Source organism: Coregonus clupeaformis, chromosome 26 (genome assembly GCF_020615455.1).
Source record: "Coregonus clupeaformis isolate EN_2021a chromosome 26, ASM2061545v1, whole genome shotgun sequence".
Taxonomy (NCBI): domain Eukaryota; kingdom Metazoa; phylum Chordata; class Actinopteri; order Salmoniformes; family Salmonidae; genus Coregonus; species Coregonus clupeaformis.
In genome coordinates this window covers 43,294,520-43,314,544 of record NC_059217.1, presented here as the reverse complement: position 1 = coordinate 43,314,544, position 20,025 = coordinate 43,294,520, and the positions used below count along the sequence as shown (strand labels likewise).

Genomic DNA, 20,025 nt, shown 5'->3' with positions numbered 1-20,025 from the left:
TTTGCATATCAAGTTCTGGTGACAAGGACAAAAAGGCACTGCAAGGACATCTCAGTGCAGAAAGGAACGTTCAGTAAAGGATTTACATGGTCCTTGTGGGGAACAGCCGGAGACCACTGGCATCAGTTCGATTCCCCTCTGGCTGTGAGCTCCTCATAAATCATTGAAAATAGCAATGAGCTGATTGTGCTATGTGTGTGTGCAAGAGAGATGTGTGTGAGAGAGGGAGAGAGAGAGAGGAGAGAGAGGAGAGAGGAGAGCGGTGAGAGGTGAGCGAGAGAGAGGTGTGTGTATGTGTATGGGTGCCATTGCATGTCAGTGTGTGGCTGAGTGGTTGGTATGAATGACATCAGTGTTTGGCATCCGGTGAGAAGGCAGACACAGCTTTCACCCTCTCTCTCCCTGTCGGGTAACACCGCTCTCTCCATTCACCCACCTTCTCCATTCACCCACCCTCTCTCTCCCTGTCGGGTGACACAGCTCTCTGCATTCACCCACCGTCTCTCAGGAGAAGTCAATTACGTGGGGGGTAGCTGAAATGAAGCGGTCTCCATAGCAACGCATTGGCGCTGGAGCCAAGGAATGAGTCATCATTATTGTTCGCTGGTAGGGAGGGAGAGGGGAAGAGAGGGTAGGTGAGAGGAGGAGAGAGATGGATAGGGGAGAGAGGAGAGAGAGAGGGGAGGAGAGGGACACAGAAAGGTGTCCCAGCCCAGAGCAGTGACTCAGCTGTCAGGCTCTTTCTTTATAGATCAACAACACAACCCAGCCTGTCTAGACCTTCTGCCCGATATGGACCATTAACACAACCCAGCCTGTCTAGACCTTCTGCCCGATATGGACCATTAACACAACACAGCCTGTCTAGACCTTAAGCAGAGATACTGAAGAATTCCCTGTCTCAACTTGATGGGACCAGTCTCACGCACACACACAGAGATACACTGAGTGTACAAAACACTAAGAACACCTTCCTAATATTGAGTTGCACCCCCCTTTTGCCCTCAGAACAGACTATTCGTCAGGGCATGGACTCTACAAGGTGTCGAAAGCGTTCCACAGGGATGCTGGCCCATGTTTACTCCAATGCTTCCCACAGTTGTGTCAAGTTGGCTGGATGTCCTTTGGGTGGTGGACCATTATTGATACACACGGGAAACTATTGAGCGTAAGAAACCCAGCAGCATTGCAGTTCTTGACACAAACTGGTGCACCTACTACCATACCCCGTTCGAAGGCACTTAAATATTTTGTCTTGCCCATTCACCCAATGAATTATGTCCTTGAGAGATTTACATGGTTGTCAAAACGTCACGCCAGGGTTAGTCTACACGAAACACACTCCTTATTTTAAGTGTTATGGTGGAAGAACTATTGGAACCATTTCCCTGTTTGACCGCTAGGTGTTATGGGTATTATGACTCATACTGTGGCACTCATATATATATATATATATAAAAAGAAGAGGACTGAGCCTCATGGATGCATCATTTCTGTTTCAGGATGAGAGGTGCTTTAGCTCCGCTGGTGTTGCTGTTCTGTCTGTCTGGGGCATGGGGTCAGGGGCAGAGAGAATGCCATGACTCAACACGGTCACAGGATCGGAGCTACGGAGACCACGCAACCTGACATTAGAGCGCTGAGAGACATGGTGGAGCTGAGGAACACAGAGGCAAGAGCATAGAGAAGGATAGCGGCCTCTAGTGGCCAAAAGGCAATTTTAGCATGGGCAGCGCCATTGAGGGCTTCCACCATGCTTCCGCCATTTTAAAGTAGTCATAGTAGTCAACTGGGTGGGGATTCCTATGGGTTGTAGCCTCAATGGCCCTGCCTATGCTGTCACAGACGCTATAAAGGCACCGATATAAAGATGAGTCCTCTAGAGCCAGATGGACGAGCTGGAGTGACTCTAGAGCTGGAGGTTTTTAATATGTACAGTGGGGAAAAAAAGTATTTAGTCAGCCACCAATTGTGCAAGTTCTCCCACTTAAAAAGATGAGAGAGGCCTGTAATTTTCATCATAGGTACACGTCAACTATGACAGACAAAATGAGAAGAAAAAAAATCCAGGAAATCACATTGTAGGATTTTTTATGAATTTATTTGCAAATTATGGTGGAAAATAAGTATTTGGTCAATAACAAAAGTTTCTCAATACTTTGTTATATACCCTTTGTTGGCAATGACACAGGTCAAACGTTTTCTGTAAGTCTTCACAAGGTTTTCACACACTGTTGCTGGTATTTTGGCCCATTCCTCCATGCAGATCTCCTCTAGAGCAGTGATGTTTTGGGGCTGTCGCTGGGCAACACAGACTTTCAACTCCCTCCAAAGATTTTCTATGGGGTTGAGATCTGGAGACTGGCTAGGCCACTCCAGGACCTTGAAATGCTTCTTACGAAGCCACTCCTTCGTTGCCCGGGCGGTGTGTTTGGGATCATTGTCATGCTGAAAGACCCAGCCACGTTTCATCTTCAATGCCCTTGCTGATGGAAGGAGGTTTTCACTCAAAATCTCACGATACATGGCCCCATTCATTCTTTCCTTTACACGGATCAGTCGTCCTGGTCCCTTTGCAGAAAAACAGCCCCAAAGCATGATGTTTCCACCCCCATGCTTCACAGTAGGTATGGTGTTCTTTGGATGCAACTCAGCATTCTTTGTCCTCCTAACACGACGAGTTGAGTTTTTACCAAAAAGTAATATTTTGGTTTCATCTGACCATATGACATTCTCCCAATCCTCTTCTGGATCATCCAAATGCACTCTAGCAAACTTCAGACAGGCCTGGACATGTACTGGCTTAAGCAGGGGGACACGTCTGGCACTGCAGGATTTGAGTCCCTGGCGGCGTAGTGTGTTACTGATGGTAGGCTTTGTTACTTTGGTCCCAGCTCTCTGCAGGTCATTCACTAGGCCCCCCCGTGTGGTTCTGGGATTTTTGCTCACCGTTCGTGATCATTTTGACCCCACGGGGTGAGATCTTGCGTGGAGCCCCAGATCGAGGGAGATTATCAGTGGTCATCATGTCTTCCATTTCCTAATAATTGCTCCCACAGTTGATTTCTTCAAACCAAGCTGCTTACCTATTGCAGATTCAGTCTTCCCAGCCTGGTGCAGGTCTACAATTTTGTTTGTGGTGTCCTTTGACAGCTCTTTGGTCTTGGCCATAGTGGAGTTTGGAGTGTGACTGTTTGAGGTTGTGGACAGGTGTCTTTTATACTGATAACAAGTTCAAACAGGTGCCGTTAATACAGGTAACGGGTGGAGGACAGAGGAGCCTCTTAAAGAAAAAGTTACAGGTCTGTCAGAGCCAGAATCTTGCTTGTTTGTAGGTGACCAAATACTTATTTTCCACCATAATTTGCAAATAAATTCATAAAAAATCCTACAATGTGATTTTCTGGATTTTTTTCTTCTCAATTTGTCTGTCATAGTTGACGTGTACCTATGATGAAAATTACAGGCCTCTCTCATCTTTTTAAGTGGGAGAACTTGCACAATTGGTGGCTGACTAAATACTTTTTTTCCCCACTGTATACATTGCAGTGACTCTAGAGCTGGAGGAGGATATGTGTCCAACATGGTACTCTATAGGCTTCAGGATCTTTGGTGATCAAGATAAACATAGCAACTTCAGTCCCACTCTTCCCTATGTGAGGAGGGATAACTAATAGATTAAAAGATTGAGGGAGTTTGTCTTTCTCCTGATTCTGTCGCATTAAATCTCTGTATGGACATTCCTGAATTGTACAATAAAGGCTTGGTAGAGGCCCAATGCAGACGTTTTTATATCTATATCAAATCATTTCTGGGTAACAGTTAAGTAGATACTGTAATAGATTTCCATTAAAATTGGCAAAAAAAAATGCTTTTTAGCAAAGCAATAATGAAACTGAAAACTAGCTGTTATTGGCAGAGAGGTTTGGAACTCTTCGTTATTGGTCTATTAACTCATTTACCGCATGTCACCTGGCAGGCCAAGACTCAATCCCACCAAAACAGGCTGAAATTTCAGGCATTTTTTTTTTTTCAAACAGCTCTTACACTAAAGTTTATTTATTTATCTTAAGTTTATTTCTCTCAAATTCTTTGCACAAATTTGTTTACATCTCTGTTAGTTAACATTTCTCCTTTGCCAAGATAATCCATCCACCTGACAGGTGTGACATATCAAGAAGCTGATTAAACAGCATGATCATTACACAGGTGCACCTTGTGGCATGCTGACTGCAGGAATGTCCACCAGAGCTGTTGCCAGAGAATTGAATGTACATTTTTCTACCATAAGCCACCTCCGTCATTTCAGCGAATTTGGCAGTACGTCCAACCTGTACTCTCAACCACAGACCACGTGTAACCACGCCAGCCCAGGACCTCGACATCCAGCCACCTGGACAGCTTATGAAACTGTGGGTTTGCACAACTGAAGAATTTCTGCACAAACTGTCAGAAACCGTCTCAGGGAAGCTCATCTGCGTGCTTGTCATCCTAACCAGGGTCTTGACCTGACTGCAGTTCGACGTTGTAATCGACTTCAATGGGCAAATGCTCACCTTCGATGGCCACTGGCACGCTGGAGAAGTGTGCTCTTCACGGATGAATCCAGGTTTCAACTGTACCGGGCAGATGGCAGACAGCGTGTATGGCATCCTGTGGGCGGGCGGTTTGCTGATGTCAACGTTGTGAACAGAGTGCCCCATGGTGGCGGTGGGGTAATGGTATGGGCACGCATAGACTTCGGACCACGAACACAATTGCATTTTATCAAAAGGCAATTTGAATGCACAGAGATACCGTGATGAGATCCTGAGGCCCATTGTCATGTCATTCATCCACCACCTCATGTTTCAGAATAATAATGCACGGCCCCACGTCGCAAGGATCTGTACACAATTCCTGGAAGCTGAAAATGTCCCAGTTATTCCATGACCTACATACTCACCAGACATTTCACCCATTGAGCATGTTTGGGATGCTCTGGATCGACACGTACAACAGCGTGTTCCAGTTCATGCCAATATCCAGCAACTTCGCACAGCCATTGAAGAGGAGTGGGACAACGTTCCACAGGCCACAATAAACAGCCTGATCAACTCTATGCAAAGGAGATGTGTCACGCTGCATGAGGCAAATGGTGGTCACACCAGATACGGACTGATTTTCTGATCCACACCCCTACTTTCGTTTTGAAGGTATCGGTGACCAACAGATGCATATCTGTATTCCCAGTCATGTGAAATCCATAGATTAGGGCCTAATTAATTTCAATTAACTGATTTCCTTATATGAACTGTAATTCAGTAAAATCCTTGAAATTGTTGCATGTTGCGTTTATATTTTTGTTTAGTGTGTATATATATATATACACACAGTTGAAGCCGGAAGTTTACATACACCTTAGCCAAATACATTTAAACTCAGTTTTTCACAATTCCTGACATTTAATCCTAGTACAAATTCCCTGTCTTAGGTCAGTTAGGATCACCACTTTATTTTAAGAATGTGAAATGTCAGAATAATAGTAGAGGGAATTATTTATTTCAGGTTTTATTTCTTTCATCACATTCCCAGTGGGTCACAAGTTTACATACACTCAATTAGTATTTGGTAGCATTGCCTTTAAAATTGTTTAACTTGAGTCAAACGTTTTGGGTAGCCTTCCACAAGCTTCCCACAATAAGTTGGGTGAATTTTGGCCCATTCCTCCTCAAAGAGCTGGTGTAACTGAGTCAGGTTTGTAGGGCCTCCTTGCTCGCACACGCTTTTTCAGTTCGGCCCACACATTTTCTATAGGATTGAGGTCAGGGCTTTGTGATGGCCACTCCAATACCTTGACTTTGTTGTCCTTAAGCCATTTTGCCACAACATTGGAAGTATGCTTGGGGTCGTTGTCGATTTGGAAGACCCATTTGCGACCAAGCTTTAACTTCCTGAATGATGTCTTGAGATGTTGCTTCAATATATCCACATAATTTTCCTTCCTCATGAAAACAACTATTTTGTGAAGTGCACCAGTCCCTCCTGCAGCAAAGCACCCCCACAGCATGATGCTGCCACCCCGTGCTTCACGGTTGGGATGGTGTTCTTCGGCTTGCAAGTTATCCCCTTTTTCCTCCAAACATAACGATGGTCATTATGGCTAAACAGTTCTATATTTGTTTCATCAGACCAGAGGACATTTCTCAAAAAAGTACGATCTTTGTCCCCATGTGCAGTTGCTTTTTTATGGAGGTTTTGGAGCAGTGGCTTCTTCCTTGCTGAGCGGCCTTTCAGGTTATGTCGATATAGGTCTCGTTTTACTGTGGATATAGATATTTTGTACCTGTTTCCTCCAGCATCTTCACAAGGTCCTTTGCTGTTGTTCTGGGATTGATTTGCACTTTTCGCACCAAAGTACGTTCATCTCTAGGAGACAGAACACGTCTCCTTCCTGAGCGGTATGATGGCTGCGTGGTCCCATGGTGTTTATACTTGCGTACTATTAATTGTACAGATGAATGTTGTACCTTCAGGCGTTTGGAAATTGCTCCCAAGGATGAACCAGACTTGTGGAGGTCTACAAATGTTTTTCTGAGGTCTTGGCTGATTTATTTTGATTTTCCCATGATGTCAAGCAAAGAGGCACTGCGTTTGAAGGTAGGCCTTGAAATACATCCACAGGTACACCTCCAATTGACTCAAATGATGTCAATTAGCCTATCAGAAGCTTCTAAAGCCATGACATCATTTTCTGGAATTTCCCAAGCTGTTTAAAGGCACAGTCAACTTAGTGTATGTAAACTTCTGACCCACTGGAATTGTGATACAGTGAATTATAAGTGAAATAATCTGTCTGTACACAATTGTTGGAAAAATTACTTGTGTCATGCACAAAGTAGATGTCCTAACCAACTTGCCAAAACTATAGTTTGTTAACAAGAAATTTGTGGAGTGGTTGAAAATCGAGTTTTAATGACTCCAACCTAACTTCTGACATCAACTGTATGTATACATACATACATACATACATACATACATACATACACTACCAGTCAAAAGTTTGGACACACCTACTCATTCAAGAGTTTCTTTATTTTTACTATGTTCTACATTGTAGAATAACAGTGAAGACATCAAAACTATGAAATAACACATATGGAATCATGTAGTAACCAAAAAAAGTGTTAAACAAATCAAAATACATTTTAGATTCTTCAAATAGCCACCCTTTGCCTTGATGACAGCTTTGCACACGCTTGGCATTCTCTCAACCATCTTCATGAGGTAGTCACCTGGAATGCATTTCAATTAACAGGTGTTCCTTCTTAAAAGTTAATTTGTGGAATTTATTTCCGTCTTAATGCGTTTGAGCCAATCAGTTGTGTTGTGACAAGGTAGGGGGGGTATACAGAAGATAGCCCTATTTGGTAAAAGACCAAGTCCATATTATGGCAAGAACAGCTCAAATAAGCAAAGAGAAACGACAGTCCATCATTACTTTAAGACATGAAGGTCAGTCAATATGGAACATTTCAAGAACTTTGAAGTGCAGTCGCAAAAACCATCAAGCACTATGATGAAACTGGCTCTCATGAGGACCGCCACAGGAATGGAAGACCCAGAGTTTCCTCTGCTGCAGAGGACAAGTTCATTAGAGTTACCAGCCTCAGAAATTGCAGCCCAAAGAAATGCTTCACAGAGTTCAAGTCTCAGACACATCTCAACATAAACTGTTCAGAGGGGACTGTGTGAATCAGGCCTTCATGGTCGAATTGCTGAAAAGAAACCACTACTAAAGGACACCAATAAGAAGAAGAGACCTGCTTGGACCAAGAAACACCAGCAATGGATATTAGTTCTTTGGCCTGGAGTACAAATTGGAGATCTTTGGTTCCAACCGCCGTGTCTTTGTGAGACGCGGTGTGGGTGAACGGATTCTCTCTGCATGTGTAGTTCCCACCGTAAAGCATGGAGGTGGTGGTGTTATGGTGTGGGGGTGCTTTGCTGGTGACACGGTCTGTGATTTATTTAGAATTCAAGGCACACTTAACCAGCAAGGCTACCACAGCATTCTTCCACGATACGCCATCCCATCTGTTTTGGGCTTAGTGGGACTATCACTTGTTTTTCAACAGGACAATGACCCAACACACCTCCAGGCTGTGGAAGGGCTATTTTACCAAGAAGGAGAGTGATGGAGTGCTGCATCAGATGACCTGGCCTCCACAATAATCCGACCTCAACCCAATTGAGATGGTTTGGGATGAGTCGGATGGCAGAGTGAAGGAAAAGCAGCCAACAAGTGCTCAGCATATGTGGGAACTCCTTCAAGACTGTTGGAAAAGCATTCCAGGTGAAGCTGGTTGAAATAATGCCAAGAGTGTGCAAAGCTGTCAAGGCAAAGGGTGGCTATTTGAAGACTCTCAAATATAAAATATATTTTGATTTGTTTAACACTTATTTGATAACTACATGTGAGTAGTGATCATCCTCTATAACAGGGGTATTCAACTCTTACCCTACGAGGTCCGGAGCCTGCTGGTTTTCTGTTCTACCAGATAATGACTTGCACCCACCTGGTGTCCCAGGTCTAAATCAGTCCCTGATTAGAGGGAACAATGAAATAACGCAGTGGAACTGGCTTCGAGGTCCAGAGTTGTGTTTGAGGGCTCTATAATATGGTAGTGAATCTTGCTGTACCCACAAACACACCCGCATGCCCACACACACACACCCTCGTGCACCCGTCCATACACACACACACACCCGTCCGTCCGTCCATCCACCCACCCACCCACCCACACCCGTCCGTCCACCCACACGTGCCCCGATCAGACGAGTTAAAATTATGACTTTTTTTGCCTGAGCTTAATGGAGAACCACAACCTCCAGAGATAAGATATTTTAATAAAACAACCTTGGTATTCTATTTCCAGACTTTACTAATGAAAGGAGAGGATTCTATACAGCGTCAAAAATCTTTGGCTGACATTATATGTCACATTAAGTAATCACAAATACAGCCCTAATTGCACCTACAAACACCAATCGTTAAATAAATCATTACTATCATGATAAAAACAAAAGAAAAGTCACAGAAAAATAAAGGTTTGTTCTACAGGCTGAGCAGTGCTAGGTCTACATTAGTGCAATTGAGAGCATCCTTGAAATAACACAAACCGACTCCATACAAACTACAAATACACGCATGTTCTCTTTATAATCCATTGAAACGTTCTGTTAACCCTCCCATCTAAAAAATGAATTTTTATCCATAATTACATATTCAATAGAACTTTATTTATCCTCTCAGGTGCAACACATATGACCAAATAATATTTATTACACCATTTGTTACAGAATCATTTATATTAACATTAAAAACATAACTTTGGTAAGACAGCAGATTGCAGACATTTTTTTAATAGTTTGAGGACCCGAACCAGTGCGGACTGAGGTAGCCTAAAGGCACAGTCAGCCATTTCCTCTGGAGTGGTTTACCATTGAAACACTGTAAAAATATATTTACTAACACAGATTCTTGTGTAAGGAGTTGAGGCATTTGTATTGTTTATATGTTTGGTAGGTTGAAGGAGGTATAGGAAATATATTTTACACTAACATAACCAGTATGTGTATAAAATGAGTTATTTTGTGACAAAGTGGTGTCAAAATGTTGTGTAGACAATGCCAGGAAACAGTATTCCCATTGATTTTGGGGAAAGGGTACAATACATATTAAGTACGGCCACCCAAACAGTATACAAAAAGAGGGACAACACCGATAAAGCAGTCCATATTTGATCAACTGGCTCCACTATCTGTGTTCCAATGAACATGTCTGCCATGATTCAAAACGCAGAATATTCTAAACCTGCCTCCCTTTTGAGAAATGACTGAACCTGCCTCCCTTCTGAGAAATGACTGAACCTGCCTGGACAGCACAGTCTGAATTCAGGACAGACGGCAGGACAGCACAGTCTGAATCCAGTCCAGGACAGACTTCAGGACAGCACAGTCTGAATCCAGGACAGACGGAAGGACAGCACAGTCTGAATCCAGGACAGACGGCAGGACAGCACAGTCTGAAAGCAGGACAGACGGCAGGACAGCACAGTCTGAATCCAGGAGAGACGGCAGGACAGCACAGTCTGAATCCAGTCCAGGACGGACTTCAGGAAAGCACAGTCTGAATCCAGGACAGACTTCAGGACAGCACAGTCTGAATCCAGGACAGACGGCAAGACAGCACAGTCTGAAAGCAGGACAGACGGCAGGACAGCACAGTCTGAATCCAGGACAGACGGCAGGACAGCACAGTCTGAAAGCAGGACAGACGGCAGGACAGCACAGTCTGAATCCAGGAGAGACGGCAGGACAGCACAGTCTGAATCCAGTCCAGGACGACTTAGCACAGTCTGAATCCAGGACAGACTTCAGGACAGCACAGTCGAATCCAGGACAGACGGCAAGACAGCACAGTCTGAAAGCAGGACAGACGGCAGGACAGCACAGTCTGAATCCAGGACAGACGGCAGGACAGCACAGTCTGAAAGCAGGACAGACGGCAGGACAGCACAGTGAATCCAGGACAGACGGGAGGACAGCACAGTCTGAATCCAGGACAGACGCAGGACAGCACAGTCTGAATCCAGGACAGCACAGTCTGAATCCAGGACAGACGGAAGGACAGCACAGTCTGAATCCAGGACAGCACAGTCTGAATGCAGGACAGACGGCAGGACAGCACAGTCTGAATCCAGGACAGCACAGTCTGAATCAAGGACAGCACAGTCTGAATCCAGGACAGACGGCAGGACAGCACAGTCTGAATCCAGGACAGCACAGTCTGAATACAGGACAGCACAGTCTGAATCCAGGAGAGACGGCAGGACAGCACAGTCTGAATCAAGGACAGCACAGTCTGAATCCAAGACAGACGGAAGGACAGCACAGTCTGAATCAAGGACAGCACAGTCAATTCAGGACAGACGGAAGGACAGCACAGTCTGAATCCAGGACAGCACAGTCTGAATTCAGGACAGACGGCAGGACAGCACAGTCTGAATCCAGGACAGCACAGTCTGAATCCAGTCCAGGACAGACTTCAGGACAGCACAGTCTGAATCCAGGACAGCACAGTCTGAATCAAGGACAGCACAGTCTGAATCAAGGACAGCACAGTCTGAATCCAAGACAGACGGCAGGACAGCACAGTCTGAATCCAGGACAGACGGCAGGACAGCACAGTCTGAAAGCAGGACAGACGGCAGGACAGCACAGTCTGAATCCAGGACAGACGGCAGGACAGCACAGTCTGAATCCAGGACAGACGGCAGGACAGCACAGTCTGAATCAAGGACAGACGGCAGGACAGCACAGTCTGAATCCAGGACAGCACAGTCTGAATCCAGGACAGCACAGTCTGAATCCAGGACAGACGGCAGGACAGCACAGTCTGAATCAAGGACAGACAGCAGGACAGCACAGTCTGAATCCAGGACAGCACAGTCTGAATCCAGGACAGACGGCAGGACAGCACAGTCTGAATCCAGGACAGCACAATCTGAATCCAGGACAGCACAGTCTGAATCCAGGACAGACGGAAGGACAGCACAGTCTGAATCCAGGACAGACGGCAGGACAGCACAGTCAATCCAGGACAGCACAGTCTGAATCCAGGACAGACGGCAGGACAGCACAGTCTGAATCCAGGACAGACGGCAGGACAGCACAGTCTGAATCCAGGACAGACGGCAGGACAGCACAGTCTGAATCCAGGACAGACAGCAGGACAGCACAGTCTGAATCCAGGACAGACAGCAGGACAGCACAGTCTGAATCCAGGAAAGCAGTCTGAATCCAGGACAGCACAGTCTGAATCCAGGACAGACGGCAGGACAGCACAGTCTGAATCCAGGACAGACAGCAGGGACAGCACAGTCTGTATCCAGGACAGACGGCAGGACAGCACAGTCTGAATCCAGGACAGACGGCAGGACAGCACAGTCTGAATCCAGGCCAGACGGCAAGACAGCACAGTCTGAATCCAGGCCAGACGGCAAGACAGCGCAGTCTGAATCCAGGCCAGACGGCAGGACAGCGCAGTCTGAATCCAGGACAGACGGCAAGACAGCGCAGTCTGAATCCAGGACAGACGGCAAGACAGCGCAGTCTGAATCCAGGACAGACGGCAAGACAGCACAGTCTGAATCCAGGACAGACGGCAGGACAGCACAGTCTGAATCCAGGACAGCACAGTCTGAATCCAGGATAGACGGCAGGACAGCACAGTCTGAATCCAGGACAGCACAGTCTGAATCCAGGAGAGACGGCAGGACAGCACAGTCTGAATAAAGGACAGCACAGTCTGAATCCAAGACAGACGGAAGGACAGCACAGTGTGAATCCAGGACAGCACAGTCAATTCAGGACAGACGGCAGGACAGCACAGTCTGAATCCAGGACAGCACAGTCTGAATTCAGGACAGACGGCAGGACAGCACAGTCTGAATCCAGGACAGCACAGTCTGAATCCAGTCCAGGACAGACTTCAGGACAGCACAGTCTGAATCCAGGACAGACGGCAGGACAGCACAGTCTGAAAGCAGGACAGACGGCAGGACAGCACAGTCTGAATCCAGGACAGCACAGTCTGAATGCAGGACAAACGGCAGGACAGCACAGTGAATCCAGGACAGACGGGAGGACAGCACAGTCTGAATCCAGGACAGACGCAGGACAGCACAGTCTGAATCCAGGACAGCACAGTCTGAATCCAGGACAGACGGAAGGACAGCACAGTCTGAATCCAGGACAGCACAGTCTGAATGCAGGACAGACGGCAGGACAGCACAGTCTGAATCCAGGACAGCACAGTCTGAATCAAGGACAGCACAGTCTGAATCCAGGACAGACGGCAGGACAGCACAGTCTGAATCCAGGACAGCACAGTCTGAATACAGGACAGACGGCAGGACAGCACAGTCTGAATCCAGGACAGCACAGTCTGAATCCAGTCCAGGACAGACTTCAGGACAGCACAGTCTGAATCCAGGACAGCACAGTCTGAATCAAGGACAGCACAGTCTGAATCAAGGACAGCACAGTCTGAATCCAAGACAGACGGCAGGACAGCACAGTCTGAATCCAGGACAGACGGCAGGACAGCACAGTCTGAAAGCAGGACAGACAGCAGGACAGCACAGTCTGAATCCAGGACAGACGGCAGGACAGCACAGTCTGAATCCAGGACAGACGGCAGGACAGCACAGTCTGAATCAAGGACAGACGGCAGGACAGCACAGTCTGAATCCAGGACAGCACAGTCTGAATCCAGGACAGCACAGTCTGAATCCAGGACAGACGGCAGGACAGCACAGTCTGAATCAAGGACAGACGGCAGGACAGCACAGTCTGAATCCAGGACAGCACAGTCTGAATCCAGGACAGACGGCAGGACAGCACAGTCTGAATCCAGGACAGCACAATCTGAATCCAGGACAGCATAGTCTGAATCCAGGACAGACGGAAGGACAGCACAGTCTGAATCCAGGACAGACGGCAGGACAGCACAGTCAATCCAGGACAGCACAGTCTGAATCCAGGACAGACGGCAGGACAGCACAGTCTGAATCCAGGACAGACGGCAGGACAGCACAGTCTGAATCCAGGACAGACGGCAGGACAGCACAGTCTGAATCCAGGACAGACAGCAGGACAGCACAGTCTGAATCCAGGACAGACAGCAGGACAGCACAGTCTGAATCCAGGAAAGCAGTCTGAATCCAGGACAGCACAGTCTGAATCCAGGACAGACGGCAGGACAGCACAGTCTGAATCCAGGACAGACAGCAGGACAGCACAGTCTGTATCCAGGACAGACGGCAGGACAGCACAGTCTGAATCCAGGACAGACGGCAGGACAGCACAGTCTGAATCCAGGCCAGACGGCAAGACAGCACAGTCTGAATCCAGGCCAGACGGCAAGACAGCGCAGTCTGAATCCAGGCCAGACGGCAGGACAGCGCAGTCTGAATCCAGGACAGACGGCAAGACAGCGCAGTCTGAATCCAGGACAGACGGCAAGACAGCGCAGTCTGAATCCAGGACAGACGGCAAGACAGCACAGTCTGAAAGCAGGACAGACGGCAGGACAGCACAGTCTGAATTCAGGACAGACGGCAGGACAGCACAGTCTGAATCCAGGACAGCACAGTCTGAATCCAGTCCAGGACAGACTTCAGGACAGCACAGTCTGAATCCAGGACAGCACAGTCTGAATCAAAGACAGACGGCAGGACAGCACAGTCTGAATCCAGGACAGACGGCAGGACAGCACAGTCTGAAAGCAGGACAGACGGCAGGACAGCACAGTCTGAATCCAGGACAGACGGCAGGACAGCACAGTCTGAATGCAGGACAGACGGCAGGACAGCACAGTCTGAATCCAGGACAGCACAGTCTGAATGCAGGACAAATGGCAGGACAGCACAGTGAATCCAGGACAGACGGCAGGACAGCACAGTCTGAATCCAGGACAGACGGCAGGACAGCACAGTCTGAATCCAGGACAGACGGCAGGACAGCACAGTCTGAATCCAGGACAGCACAGTCTGAAACCAGGACAGCACAATCTGAATCCAGGACAGCACAGTCTGAATCCAGGACAGACGGAAGGACAGCACAGTCTGAATCCAGGACAGACGGCAGGACAGCACAGTCAATCCAGGACAGCACAGTCTGAATCCAGGACAGACGGCAGGACAGCACAGTCTGAATCCAGGACAGACGGCAGGACAGCACAGTCTGAATCCAGGACAGACGGCAGGACAGCACAGTCTGAATCCAGGACAGACAGCAGGACAGCACAGTCTGAATCCAGGACAGACAGCAGGACAGCACAGTCTGAATCCAGGAAAGCACAGTCTGAATCCAGGACAGCACAGTCTGAATCCAGGACAGACGGCAGGACAGCACAGTCTGAATCCAGGACAGACAGGACAGCACAGTCTGTATCCAGGACAGACGGCAGGACAGCACAGTCTGAATCCAGGACAGACGGCAGGACAGCACAGTCTGAATCCAGGCCAGACGGCAAGACAGCACAGTCTGAATCCAGGCCAGACGGCAAGACAGCGCAGTCTGAATCCAGGCCAGACGGCAGGACAGCGCAGTCTGAATCCAGGACAGACGGCAAGACAGCGCAGTCTGAATCCAGGACAGACGGCAAGACAGCACAGTCTGAATCCAGGACAGACGGCAGGACAGCACAGTCTGAATCCAGGCCAGACGACAGGACAGCACAGTCTGAATCCAGGACAGCACAGTCTGAATCCAGGACAGACGGCAGGACAGCACAGTCTGAATCCAGGACAGACGGCAGGACAGCACAGTCTTAATCCAGGACAGACGGCAGGACAGCACAGTCTGAATCCAGGACAGACGGCAGGACAGCACAGTCTGAATCCAGGACAGACGGAAGGTCAGCACAGTCTGAATCCAGGACAGCACAATCTGAATCCAGGACAGACGGCAGGACAGCACAGTCTGAATCCAGGACAGACGGCAGGACAGCACAGTCTGAATCCAGGACAGACGGCAGGACACCACAATCTGAATCCAGGACAGACGGCAGGACAGCACAATCTGAATCCAGGCCAGTCTGAATCCAGGACAGACGACAGGACAGCACAGTCTGAATCCAGGCCAGACGACAGGACAGCACAGTCTGAATCCAGGCCAGACGGCAGGACAGCACAGTCTGAATCCAGGCCAGACGGCAGGACAGCACAGTACGAATCCAGGACAGACAGCAGGGATGCTTCCAGCCTCAGGCCCGTATAAACCCTGCAAAGGATCCTGGGGAAAGGCTCCCCTGGCTGTAGCTCAACTGAGGCAGAGTGTTGGTTGGACATACATCTGCCTGAGGGGAGAAGCCAGTTGGTTTTGGTTGGTTTTTGTCCACAGAATGAGATGGACGGTCCTCAGCGTCCCGCACTGTATGTGACTGTGATTACTAGCAGGCACTCACAGGCAGGTAGAACAGTGTGGACGGATGAATGGATGGGTGGGTGGATGGATGGATGGATGAATGGATGGGTGGGTGGATGGATGGATGAATGGGTGGATGGATGGATGGATGAATGGGTGGATGGATGGATTAATAGGGAGTGGATCCAGGTGTTGTGTTGTCCTCTAGTTCCTCTGTGGGATCCGGTGAAGGGGTTGCGGTGTACTCACTGAAGCTGAAATGTATGGCTGGGTTCACTGAGGTGGGGGAGGAGGGCCCTGAACTGGACACTGTGCTAGACGGGCCACTGCTGTCTTCACACACACACACACAAAAAGAAAGAGAGAGAGAGAGAGAGACCCACACAAACATGAACATAAGCAAGTAATTGAGTTGTGATAGATTTTCTATTTTTACCTCTATTTATACATGTAAGTCAATTAAGAACAAATTATTATTTACAATGTGTCAAACATTAATAAACAACACATCGAGTTTGAAATTGAATATCAGTCACTCTACCACTGGGCACAGTGCTGGGTGAAACTCTACCACTGGGCACAGCGCTGGGTGAAACTCTACCACTGGGCACAGTGCTGGGTGAAACTCTACCACTGGGCACAGTGCTGGGTTGAAACAATCCTAAAAGACTGGTGAAGGGCCAAATTAATCAACACTGGAGTTACGATGAGGCAGAGGTGGGGGGTGGGGCACCGACAACAATGGACTCCAGTGGCAAGGCAGAGATGGCTAGACAAAACTAAGGGGGGTTATTATCCTGAGTCCTATTTTACAGAAGTCTTAATTAATAGCGCCTCTATTCTTGTCAATGAAAGACAAAAAATAAAGGGCTCTCAGTTAGTCTGGCAGTTTTAGGCTTTTTATCATGTCCTACTCTAGGAAAACTGTCTCTCTTGGCCAAGGCAGAGTGTTTGCGGTCTTATTGGTGCTGGTTGGCCTGTTAACCGTGTTCATTAGGCAGTAATAGGCTCCAAACTGAAGAAAACAGACTGTTCAATAAGACACTTGTTTTGTTGTAAAACATTTGCATGCCCCGTTGAACACGACCCTGTTCTAGGACAATGGAAATGTGCATTGCCACTGTAGTGTTGGGTTCTAAAACAAACCCTTTCCCAAGCCCCTACCATCACTTTCACGTTTGCAGATCTGAAGGGACTGAGTGGGTGTAATCTCAACCTAACCTACCCATGGGGTTGGGGGGACGCTTCCGCCATATTGCTCAAACCCATTTAGGCAAGGGCTACGGGTTGTGGTCGGACGGACATGCATTTGAACCTGCGTTGATTGTAAAGGTTTGCGTACGCATCCAACTCACTACAGCAGTGCAAGAAGCAGAGGCGCCAGACTGTCAGTTAGGCCTACTGTAGCAGTACGTTACTCCGTGGTACAAGTATGGTGACGTTTAGTGCTCTGTATTTAGTTTAGCATTTACGTTTAATATTCTCGCATTTAAAAAAAGAGCTTGATATGATTGGTCGGACGGATGGAAGAACATGGACATCGGTACAGTATACTCACGCCATAGCAGACATTCGAGGGGCCGGACAGGAGTTTGAGGACAGGGCTTTCGCTGGGGGGTCGCCTGACAGGGCTTTCGCTGGGGGGCGCCTGACAGGGCTTTCGCTGGGGGGCGCCTGACCGTACCCCTGATTCGACGTGTCGAACAAGGCAGAGAGAGCTGGAGAGAAACGATGAATGGTATTTATACAAGATGTTCGCTACTAAACATCATATTAGTAGATATGTATTATATACACCACTGAGAAAGACAGTGATGACTGACACCAAATGTGTTAATTTGTCAGCCTGGTCCCAGATCTGTTTGTACCGTCTTGCCAACTCTTATGGTCGTTATCAGGCCAATGACCATAGGAGTTGGTACGACAGCATAAACAGATCTTGGATCAGGTCTGTAGCGTACAGGCTAGGTATGTCGCTCCTAGAATTAATGATGTAGTGTCATGTAAATGCTTCATAACACTCATTCTAGACATTCTATTCCCCATGTAATGTTAATGTGGAGCTAACATGGCAGCCATAAAACGTTGTAGTGTCATGTAAATGCATCATAATGCAGAAACCTCAATGGCCCAACTCTCTAAATGCATGGCTCTGGCTATAATGCCTACCTTTCATGGTCTTGGCGTGGGCATCGCTGCTGTGCTCACACACGGCATTGAGGAACTTGTCCACCTGCTTGAGGGACAGCGAGTTGTGCAGCGTCTCCAGCGGGTAGATAGAGGGCACCATGGAGCAACCTTCAAAGCCTGCAGGGGAGAGGAGACACACAAACACACGGTGACACCACCGAAAGATAGATATTGGGCGTCCCTCAGAGCACTGTGCAAGGACCATGCCAAAAAATCCTGCCCAGTCATTCACGCAAAAGTACCAAGCCATAGACCAGCTCGACCAAGGACAGGCTTTGCATCGTGAACGGCGTACAGTACACGCGTCCTGCACGGAGGCCCTGTGGTGTGTGACGACAGCCTGTGCGGCCATTCAATCCTTTGACATTCAGTGCAGCCCAAAATAACACCACAATGGAAGTTACACCACCACACGAAAACAAGGAATGAATGAGGTCAAGCAATGAGTCATCCATCCATCCATTTCTCAGAATGCATGCCGTCAGCCTTCTCCCCGAACTGTCCAACTGTTGTAAACTAAATCCCAACAGCACTTGACGGTCAGCACAAACCTTCCAAGGTCCGCATTTTACAGTCTTCTGACGTAATGTTTCGTACTTAATCTTCCCCAACCAACTGACAGTTTAATTGAGATTAATCAACGTGTTAATGTCACAAATAACAAGTCAACTTGGTCAGGATGGACTTTCACCAACCCCAAAGATTCTGTTGAGTGTTGTGATTGGTGAAGCCTTTACTGGAGCCTTTGAGCTTGCCGAGTTTCAACCAGAAGCAGTTTCAGCTTCATTATTCACCTGGGCAAGACAAGGTCAGAGTAGAACATGAGAGGGTTATTCCTGTCAAAGTCTCTGATGACAACGCTAAAGAATATCGGCCCAGACTTCTGTGGAGAAGGCCTGATCAGATCTCTAGATTTCTTTGCCTTTCCCTTCTCTCTCCGCTTGCCTCGGTCTGTCTCTACCCCTTCTCTCGCTACGTGTTGCAACCATTTCCCCTCCATATGGATATTAAATTCAGCTCACACACCAGATATAGCAGAAGACACTGATGCTACATGGGCTCCCGAGTGGCGCAGCGGTCTAAGGCACCGCATCTCCGTGTTTGAGACGTCACTACAGACCCCCTGGTTCGATTTCAGGCTGTATCACAACCAGCCGTGATTGGGAGTCCCATAGGGCGGCGCACAATTGGCACAGCGTCGTCCGGGTTTGGCCGGTGTAGGCCGTCATTGTGGTCCTCTGTAGCTCAATTGGTAGAGCATTGCGCTTGTAACCCCAGGGTAGTGGGTTCGATCCCCGGGACCACCCATACCTAAAAATATATGCACGCATAACTGTAAGTCGCTTTGGATAAAAGCGTCTGCTAAATGGCATATTATATTATATTATAGTAAATAAGAATTTGTTCTTAACTGACTTGCCTAGTTAAATAAAGGTAAGGGAGGGAGAGAGACACAGCGAATGAAGATATGGAATGAAACAAGGGAGTGGTAGGGAGGAGGGAAATGGAAGAGAGAAAAAACGTCAGGCTTTGACAACTCCAAGTGTGCCCAGTCAATTACCTATGGAAATGTAATATTCTTATCAATCTCTTCCAAGTCTACCAAGGGAATATAAATAAGTTATGAGGTATTTCTCAGTGATTTCCTGTACGGCTACAGAGTTCTGGGCTGATGTCTAGTACGCTCATGTGGGGATGCGTAGGCTTAAAAAGGGGGACCACAGCATCGATTCTTGCTCCAGAAACACCCCTAAAATCTGTAGTTTAAGGACAGACTACAGCTTACTTGGCTAATTAAAAATGAGGGATGACAAGATAACCTAAATATTATTCACAGATCTGAGATCTTAAATCTGGCCA

The 20,025-nt window shown here is 47.6% G+C and overlaps 1 protein-coding gene across 3 annotated transcripts in view; it reads right to left on the bottom strand.

The window, feature by feature from the left end:
- Positions 1–15,856: 15,856 nt before the first annotated feature.
- Positions 15,857–20,025, bottom strand: part of LOC121540808 (inositol hexakisphosphate and diphosphoinositol-pentakisphosphate kinase 2) — a 55,237-nt gene continuing 51,068 nt past the window's right edge. For 2 of the 3 annotated variants that reach the window (XM_041849917.2, XM_045207875.1), the window contains exons 26-28: positions 18,145–18,282; positions 17,534–17,693; positions 15,857–16,304 (exon numbers count right to left, since the gene is read on the bottom strand). In XM_041849917.2, coding sequence (XP_041705851.2) covers positions 16,145–16,304; positions 17,534–17,693; positions 18,145–18,282 — 458 coding nt within the window. In that variant the 3' untranslated portion in view covers positions 15,857–16,144. Of the gene's footprint in view, positions 16,309–17,533; positions 17,694–18,144; positions 18,283–20,025 lie in introns of all 3 variants that reach the window. The other variant, XM_041849914.2, reaches the window with a different exon arrangement.